At 37.3% G+C, this 9296-nt stretch overlaps 1 protein-coding gene across 1 annotated transcript; it reads right to left on the bottom strand.

Moving 5' to 3' along the window:
- Nucleotides 1-5253: 5253 nt before the first annotated feature.
- On the bottom strand, nucleotides 5254-6796 carry LOC127123214 (AT-hook motif nuclear-localized protein 1). The gene is made up of 2 exons (XM_051053457.1): nucleotides 6199-6796; nucleotides 5254-5279 (listed from the first exon to the last, which is right to left on the bottom strand). Exons 1-2 carry the CDS (start codon nucleotides 6794-6796, stop codon nucleotides 5254-5256), a joined length of 624 nt encoding a protein of 207 aa, XP_050909414.1.
- Between the last annotated feature and the right edge of the window lie 2500 nt (nucleotides 6797-9296).

The raw sequence follows: 9296 nt of genomic DNA on the forward strand, positions 1-9296 counted from the left end.
GTAATGACTTGTTTCAACTGTGGGAAATCAGGTCATATTAGTACACAATGTCAAACATCCAAGAAGACATCAGATGCATGAGCTAGTGGAAAGTGTTTGTCTCAGTATTGAGGATGTCTCAAGATCATATAACTTGATTCGAGGTAATGGGTCAGAAATTGGACGCAGAATTAGTCGATTGTCGAGTTTTAGTTAACCAAGGTAAAGAAGTGGACTTTAGGGTTGATGAGAATGAGATCTTGAAGTTTTGAGATAGGGTTTGTGTGTCAGATGTGCCAGAACTTAAGCAGATGATTTTGGAAGAGAGCCATAGAAGCAATATGAGTATTCATCCCGGAGCCACTAAGATGTACCAAGATCTAAAGAAAATATTTTGGTTGCCAAGTATGAAGGGAGAGGTCGCAGAGTTTGTTTACGCTTGTTTGACTTGTCAGAAGTCAAAGATTGAGCATCATAAGTCGTCTGGGATAATGTAATTGTTGCGTATTCCTGATTGGAAGTGGGATAACATTTTTATGGATTTTGTGACAGGTTTTCCGAAGACCCAAAGGTGGAACGATACAATTTTGGTGGTTGTGGATAGACTGACTAAGTCGACTTATTTTATTCTGAGTAAGATCCGTTTTCCGTTAGAGAGGTTGGTTGAGATATACAAAAGTATGGTCATGAAGTTGCACGGCATTCCATCTTGTTTCTGATAGAGACTTGAGATTAACGTCAAGGTTTTGGGAGATTTTGCAGAAAGCCATGGAAACCAATTTAAGGTTGAGTTATGCCTACCATCTGCAGACAGAAGGTCAGACTAAGAGGACTATTTAGTCTTTGGAGGATTTTTTGAAAGCTTGTGTCCTATATCAAGGAGGTGCTTGGTACAATTTCTTGTCGTTGATTGAGTTTACTTACAATAACAGTTACCATTATAGTATTGAAATGGAACCCTTCGAGACTTTGTATGGTAAGAGGTGTAAGACACCTTTGTGTTGGTATGAATCAGACAAATTTGTTGTGATTGGGCCAAAGATTGTTCAGCAGACCACTGAGAAAGTCAAGATGATTCTGGAAAAGATGAAAGCATCACAAAGTAGGCATAAAAGTTACCATGATAAATGAAGGAAGACTTTTTAGTTTCAATAGGGCGGCCATGTGTTTCTGAGAGTCACTTCAGTGACTGGTGTTGGTCGTACGCTGAAGTCACAAAAGCTTACTCCACGTTTCATTGGTCCTTATCAGATTCTCCAGAGAGTTGAAGTTGTTGTTTATTGAGTTGCCTTACCACCATCTATTTCAAACCTTCATGATGTTTTCCTTGTGTCTTAGCTTCAGAAGTATATTTCTGATCCATCTTATGTGATAAAATGGATGATGTGCAAGTTCAAGATAACTTGAATGTTGAGGCATCACCTGTACGGATAGAGAATCGAGAGGTGAAGCAAAAAGAATGAGTGTATACAAAATAAAGGTGTTGATCTAATGACATAAAACAAGCGCTTGTTTGGAGGCAACCCAACCTTTTAATTCTTTAATAACTTTTCATTTAGTAGTTTAGTTATTAAAGAGTTAGAGTGGATGAAAAGCTTGAAAAAAGTTGGCATTTTTGAAAAAACTTGTTTTGCGGATGCCGCTTAACGCGACCAGAGGGCGCTTAACGTGCTCTGCTGCACATGGAAAAATATCTTAGCCACTTATCCACTTTCACCCAGGTCTTTTGACCTATTTTGAACTTATTTTATTTTATATTGAGTAGTTTAGTTTAATATTAAGTTATTAAGTTGTTAGATATTTGTTTTGTGTTTGTCCAAAAAACTTGTCTTTGATTGGCTTGAGGAAACATGGAATGATTGTTTCAAGTTTAGGTGTATCAACAAGAAAATGCTTTGGTAATGATAAAAAGTTTGAAAGGATGGTACATTGTTAAAGTATATGTTTAATGCTTTCTACAACATATCATGAATATGAAATTTATGATGTGTACAAATATCATGTCATTCATTCTTTTGCAATACTTGTTCATGTTTGAATCATTTTAGATTATAGCCAAATGTGAGGAAACTTTCCATTGTTCACTATATGCACAGGAGACCAACAATTCTTGTTTTAACTCGATTTTATTATGTTTAATCTTTCACTTGTGTTGAATTTTATGAAAGCATGAAAAGGATCAAGGCATTTTGTTTGGTTTTGAGCACAACCACTTGACCAAAAAGTAGCCTACCTTGTGAGTGAGTGAGAATTTACTTACCCCTTTGAGCCTTGTATCAGGATCCATTTTGATGTCAACTTTTGGAACTTCTACATAACTAATTACTTCATTGCTGATTTTAGATTGGATTTTGAATTATTTTTTCTTGAACCATCAACCATAAATCATGGTTTAAATTTGTACCATTGCCTTAGAAAGTTTGGGAGCATTCACATTACAATGATTGGTTGCATTCAAGATGGGGAGAAAAGGTTGGTTGTTATGAAGTTGAGAAAATAAAAATAAAAGTGAAAAAAAATCATTGAAAAATAAAAAATAAAATAGCAAATAAATTATGCTAATAAGTTGTGTGCAATGGTGTAACAATTGGGAAAAAAAGAAAAACGTGAATGAATTTGTGAATGCTTGAGAATTTGAGAAGTGATCACTCTCATTTGTTTAGGAAATAGTTTTTGTTTCAATTACCTTGAAATATGACCCTTCTTTGTTAACCATTACAACCCTTGAAAGTCCTTTGTGATTTATGCTTGTATGCTTTCAATAGGAGTTTTTTTAGATGAATGCATAATTTGATCAAGATGTTAGCAAAATTGTTGGGTGTGAGTCAAGTCCCTCGTGTTTATTCTTCACCTATTGATGAAGTTGTGTGTATATGTGATTCATCTTTGAAAATATATTGCTTTAGAATTTTTGACATGTGTTTTGTGCTTAGAGTTTGTTTCATGAGTATGGTATCGTTATAGTATAGTGGTAAGCATCTCTTTGATTGTACTTTTGAAATTTGAACCATGTGTCGCAACCTGAAAAATACAAGGGTGCGAAAAAACAACCGGCGAAAGAAAATGACAGAAGAGTCGCCACCGTGCGTTATTTATCCCAAAGGAGGGAAAGGAAACACTCGAAGTAAACCTGAAGAGAGGAAAGGAAAAGACAAGGTCTCGCAACCAAATCTTGGGTTCGGGAGTCGATTATACGAAGGGAAGGTATTAGCACCCCTACGTATCCGTAGTACTCTACGGGATCCGCTCTTGTTGTTCTTGTCTAAAGGGTGTGTGTTTATCTAATGTACTATTTACTAAAAGAGGGGTCAAAAGAAAATGACTCGCACGGATGTCGCATCCACTGCATACGTATCTCATCTGAATATGAGAATCAGAGTCTTCGTAGCTCGGCTACCTATGGGTGAAAGAGATGTGTGCTCGCCAAGACATCGCGTCTTATGCCTACATATCTCATCTGGAATGAGAATCAGAGCATAATGTAGTTCGGCTAACTAACGGGAACAAAAGTCTCGATTGCAACTAGGGCAAGAGAAAGGGAAGGTCTCGATCGCAGCGAGGGCGAGAACAAACAAAGATTAGTTGTTAGTTGTCAGTCTAACTCGGTAAGACCTCGCATCTTGTGCCTACGTATCTCATCTGAACATGAGAATCAGAGTTTCCGTAGTTCGGCTACATAGGGATTGCCATCTGAATATGGACTTACAAAAGGAGGACACCAGTTGTGTCAAAGGAGAGTGGGCGATGTGTTCACGTCCTAGCAGTAGGTGTCGCAGCTCGCTGAATCGAGTCTTAGGCAGTTACCTCTTTGCAATAGAACGGACTACATGCCACAAGATCGGAGACGCTCGGAAAGGTCTAGAAGAAATGGGGAAGTTCTGCCCTAGAGTTGTCATGCAATATGTACTTAGGTGTTAGGATTTACAAATCTACATTCGGAAAAGCGTCATTTATCTCTACTCAACAATCGTGGCCGAAACATTGTTTTGTATCTCTTAAGACAATATATCTTTCATTTTAAAAGGTTTTTGATTGGTCACACGGCGGCGATAAAAAAAGTTTGATTGGTTGGATGTGCTTTGAGTGATGGCGAGAACTAGGATTGGCGAGATATACATCTCGAATCCTAGCCTCAGGAGTGCATGGTATACACCATGTTCCATTTCCATCTTTATTTGCAAAAGTGTTTAATAGAGATTAAGTATTTTTAGGTTTGATTGAGAAAGGGTTTGAAGAAACCGCATTGACAATTTTAGACGATGGCGAGAGCTAAGATTGGCGAGATATACATCTCGAATCCTAGTCTCAGGAGTGCATGGTATACACCATGTTCCATTTCCATCTTTATTGAAAAAGTGTTAAATAAGAATTAGGTATTTTGAGTTTTGTTGTGAAAATGACTTGACCTAGATCAAGTATTGATGGACGTTTGAGAAAGATTTGAATGAGTGTTTGAGAAAACAAAGTGGGTAAATTGGATGATGGCGAGAGCTAGGATTGGCGAGATATACATCTCGAATCCTAGTCTCAGGAGTGCGTGGTATACACCACGTTCCACTTCCATCTTTATTGAAAAAGTCTTGACTATGAATTAATATTTTTTGAGTTTTTATTAGAGAAAATGGCTTGACGTTGAATCAAGCATTTGATGAAAGTTTGGAAGAACTGTAATGGAATAGGAGGGAGAAATGAATTGATTTGTTTATTGAGAAAATATTCGACGTTGGATCGAGTCATATTTTTGTATTTTTAGAAATGGTTAATTTTACTCTTGTGTTAGTGTCTAAAACAAATAGAGAAATAAAACAATACAACATTATATACACATTGGGGAAGTGGGGTACATTTTGTCAAATGGGGATTCAAAATCATGAAATAATTAGATCGGGCCCAAACAACAAAATGATGCGAAATATGAGTGTAAGTGCAAGAGAACCGGCTCATTGTAAGAAAGCCCAAGAGTAAGCTATGTGAGGTTGATGGCGATGCTTAAAAAGCAATCGACTTACAAGGGTGTGGAAAAATGGGCTCGATATTAAATCGAGAAAAATATGATTTTTATAGTTTAAAAATGGCTTTGAATGAATGATGAAATTAAAAGAAAGCAGATCAACCATGAGTATAATAAAAACATAAACATAAAATAAAATGCTAAAAGAAAATAAAATGCAAATGCTGAAAGAAATAAAAAGCTTAATACAGGTATCGAACCCACTACACTAAAGACCTTAGAAACCACCCCTCTCCACCAGACCACTCATGACTAGTTGTTATTTACAATGCTAATTTAGATATATAAACTAAGATAGAACAAAAATTAGAATTAAAATAAAAAAAACTAATAAAAAAGGAAAACTGTTGGACTACCACATTCAAACCCAGCCGCTTGACTGTTGGGTTTTTCAATGAGGGATAAGTTGAAAACATAAAACAATTATTAACTGATATCTTAGGAATTTTAAACAAGATCTTTAATATTTTCAAAAACCTATCCTATTTAAAATGAATTAAAGAAAAGAAAATAAATAAATTGGAAAAGATGCAGATTGCCCTCAACCTCACTCTCTCCCCAATCTCACAGACTCGCTCTCTCCACCCCACGTCTTCAACCTCTCGTCTCTCTCACACTCTCACGAGCTCCTCTCACAAACTCGTCTCTTACAAACTCACGAATCCCTTTCAAACTCTCAGCAAAGCTCGCTCAATCGCTCTCAACCTCACTCATTCAAACTCAGATGCTCAAACGTTAACCAAAGAGCGTAAATCCACGGTTTCAAAAAAAACCTCAAGCGGAAATCTCACCTTCGATGACAACGACGAATCAGGTGCTTAAATCTTTCGCCTCCTCTCTTCCAATATTGGCTTTTTTTTTATTTGGGATTTAGGGTTTTGATTTTCTTTTAAGTTTCAATTCCGCCTCCGATTTTTTCGTTGTCCATCCCTTCACTGATTCGTTTTCTATTTATGCTTTACAAATTAGGGTTTCAAAGGGTGTCTTTGATGTTCCAGAAGAGTAACTCTGCAAAGCACTTTGGATGTTCTCAGAATCAAATCGCCCTGTTAATGCTAAAACCGAAAATGGTATTCTGAGCTCGTGCTTTCTTCCTTATTTTTGTCTTAATTCTAATTTGGGAATTTTTCTGACTTTTAACGCTTTGGTAATTAATTGCGTTTTTTTTGTTTTACCGCAGTGAAAAAATGGAGCATTGGTTTGATTACAGCTCTGGTTTTGATGATCGGGTAACTGAGACAAAATCGGTATCATGAAGTTTTCAGCATGAGCATTTGCTTGTGAGATAGGTCTTGCTGCTGTCATGATTTCTGGACCAGTTGAAGTTGGAGACGACACCGTGTGTTCCCGTTGGTACTTCTTTTTAAGCGTCTTGTTAGCATCTGGCGTGAAACTTCCAACTACAATTTGGATAGGACCAGCAGCTGTAAGTAGACCAGCAACAGAACCTCCAATCACTCGGCCGTCAGGACCAACAAGTGAGACACTCGATCCACCATCGCGATTTCTTATGCCGCTAGTGTCTGAGACCGTATATGATCCAGACAAAGATAAGATCTCAAACCGACCCTCATAAGTCAAAATACCACCACCGGAAGAACCGAGTTGACATAGTGTGGCTTTAGAGATAGCTCCATTGGCAGAAAGAATGCATATCGCTCTTGGACTCTTCTGCGCAAATGACAAGATCTTCCCGCCAACATCCTCTCCGGTATTAATAGTAACCACATGCGGTGTAAAATCCACAACAACTGTGCTTGCAAACACTTCACCAAAAGAAGAAAGGATTTGGTACATGATAGGCATGTTGGCATGTTCAAAGTCAGGTAGTTATGATATCTTGGCAATGTTGATATTTCCTGCTAGTTGTTCTTGGTTTTGTTACCTTGTTAGTGAACTGATATGCTTGACAGTTTGTTAGCATGTTCCATGACAGGTTCAAGGCTGGATTGGTGTGATGGAGAATTATGGTGCATCATTGTCTAGCTCCTATTTGAGAACATGCCAGTTGATTTTTGTAGGCTGCTACAAGATGATGACAGGGTGCAAGTGTAAGGTGTATCATGGTGAGTTCAAAGCCAACATTCATGTGCATTGTTTTGTCAAATTGACCATGTATGTGCCATGTTTGATCATGTGATTGTGGTATTTGATTGATGGTGAAAGCAGGACTATGTCCATCAAAGGAGAGTCACGCTTGGCAAGGCAAAAGTGACCAAGTCACGGCATGGTAAGTGTGGTCTTGAAAATGGGCCATGTCTTGCACTCAGGTAAGCAATTGGATTTGCAGCCTTGTTAGCCATTCAGTTTGATATGGCATGGTTTAGATTTTGGTTTGTCACCTACTGCATTGTAAGAGTTTGAACTTGGTTGCTTTTATGTTGGATGCAGGCCATTTTTTTTGCTTCATCATTTGGCTAGCCTTTTGGTCATGAGTGGGCATTTTATGCAGAGTTCACACATGTTGGGTTCAGTGTGTATGCTGATGTTTCCCTGTAGAAGACAACTACATTCAACCCGTTTGTTTGAAACACTGTCACAGCCCTTTATAACATTCCTGTAGAACGGCTTCTCAACAACGATGACTTTAAGATCATTCAAAATACCGAAACCAGATTGCTTAAGTTGAATATATTTATCATGATGAGATTTATAAATGTAGCGCTGAGCATATGGAAGAGTAATATTGATCAATGACTCCTTAAAGCTACAATCAGATAGACCATAATATATTGCCTCACGAGTTACCACCTCCGAGATAGCTGGAATACCTAAATTTTTCATAAGGAAAGAAATTTTTTTATTTTGGACGATGCCACCATAGAATGAATTTTTTCAGATGAACAGAACTAGGAGTTATAAAAGCACCTTCACCATCAAGTGTTTAATATGTTCTCTTTAAATAGCATACAACAATGCCATTAATTCAATAGACATTGAAATAATGTAAATTGGGATTTCTACTCACTGTAACACAAAAGTGATCTTGCACCAACAATGCTGGTAACAACAACATTGAATCTTAAAGTTAAACTAAATAAAAACCAATTGAACAAAAGTCTCAAGAGACTTTACTCCATTATGTTCCGTTCCATTAAGTTGATCATCTCCCAAATGCAGTCACGAAGCCTCTTACTCTGTTCTTAACCAAAGCAAAGAAACTCAAAGATGTGTAAAACATATTATCACACACCCTTTTACACAACTTGACCCATCATATGCTTCTAGGTGTAAGCTTCTCAGTGCAGCTGGACTGGTTATTACACCCAAGCAATAATTGATTTTATCACATGATCAAAGGTCCCATGTCTTGCTTGACCAAGGGAAAATAATCACTCCATCTCGAGACAACATGGCGAGGCCCATAGATTCATGGAATAGCAGGTGATGATAAGTCTAAACGAACCAGTCAGTGGGTAGACTCGTGACCAAATGAAATGGTCATGAGGAGAAAAGAAAAATAAATGAGTAAATGGAAAAAAAATTCAGGACCAAAATCGGGGTATGACACCATGCATTTGTTTCCATTTGTAAAAACTTGTTGATCATGATTGCTTGGTGATTGCCTTTGTTTCCTTTAGAGTAATTTATTCTTGTTTGAGGACAAACAAGTTCTAAGTTAGGGAGAGTATGATAAGTGCTAATTTGTGGTAATTTTTTGTGTGAATAATTGGCACTTATTGACTTGTTTCAATTGATTTTCTTACATAAACCTCAACTTTTGCGTATATATTATAGAGTTTGCGTTATCATGTAAATATTGCTTAGTTTGATAGTTTCAATCTCTTTTTATAGGTTTTCATGCATAATTAAAGCGTTGGAATCAAAGGAAAAAACATGGTTCCAAGCAAGACCTAAAATAACACTTTTGAAGATTCCAAGTTTTTCTGCTAGGGCTTATCACGGTCCTAGCGCGCTTAGAAAAAGAGGGACAGGAAGAAATTGCACTTTTCGTGCTAGGAGCATGCTTTGAGCGTGCTTAGCGCACTTGTGCTAAGAGAGGGCTAAGCACGGTCCTAGCATGAGTTATGAAGGTTTCTATTTTTCATCGTGGTCGCACTAAGTGAGCTCTGTACGGGTTTAGCATGATTTCACTTTTTCAGTCCCTATATATTCATTTGTACAAATTTTTTAGGGATGGTTTTGGGAATTTTTAACCATAATTCCATCAGAACAATTTTTTAGTTAGGAGAGCTAGAGTAGCTTAGAAATAACAAGTTAGGATGCTTCTTGAAGATTCAGAGTTGGATTTGCCCATCTCATTAGGAAATCATGGTGGGTGCTTGTTCCTCTTCATTCTTCTCCT

The sequence above is a fragment of the Lathyrus oleraceus genome, chromosome 2 (assembly GCF_024323335.1).
Source record: "Lathyrus oleraceus cultivar Zhongwan6 chromosome 2, CAAS_Psat_ZW6_1.0, whole genome shotgun sequence".
In the NCBI taxonomy this organism is placed as follows: domain Eukaryota; kingdom Viridiplantae; phylum Streptophyta; class Magnoliopsida; order Fabales; family Fabaceae; genus Lathyrus; species Lathyrus oleraceus.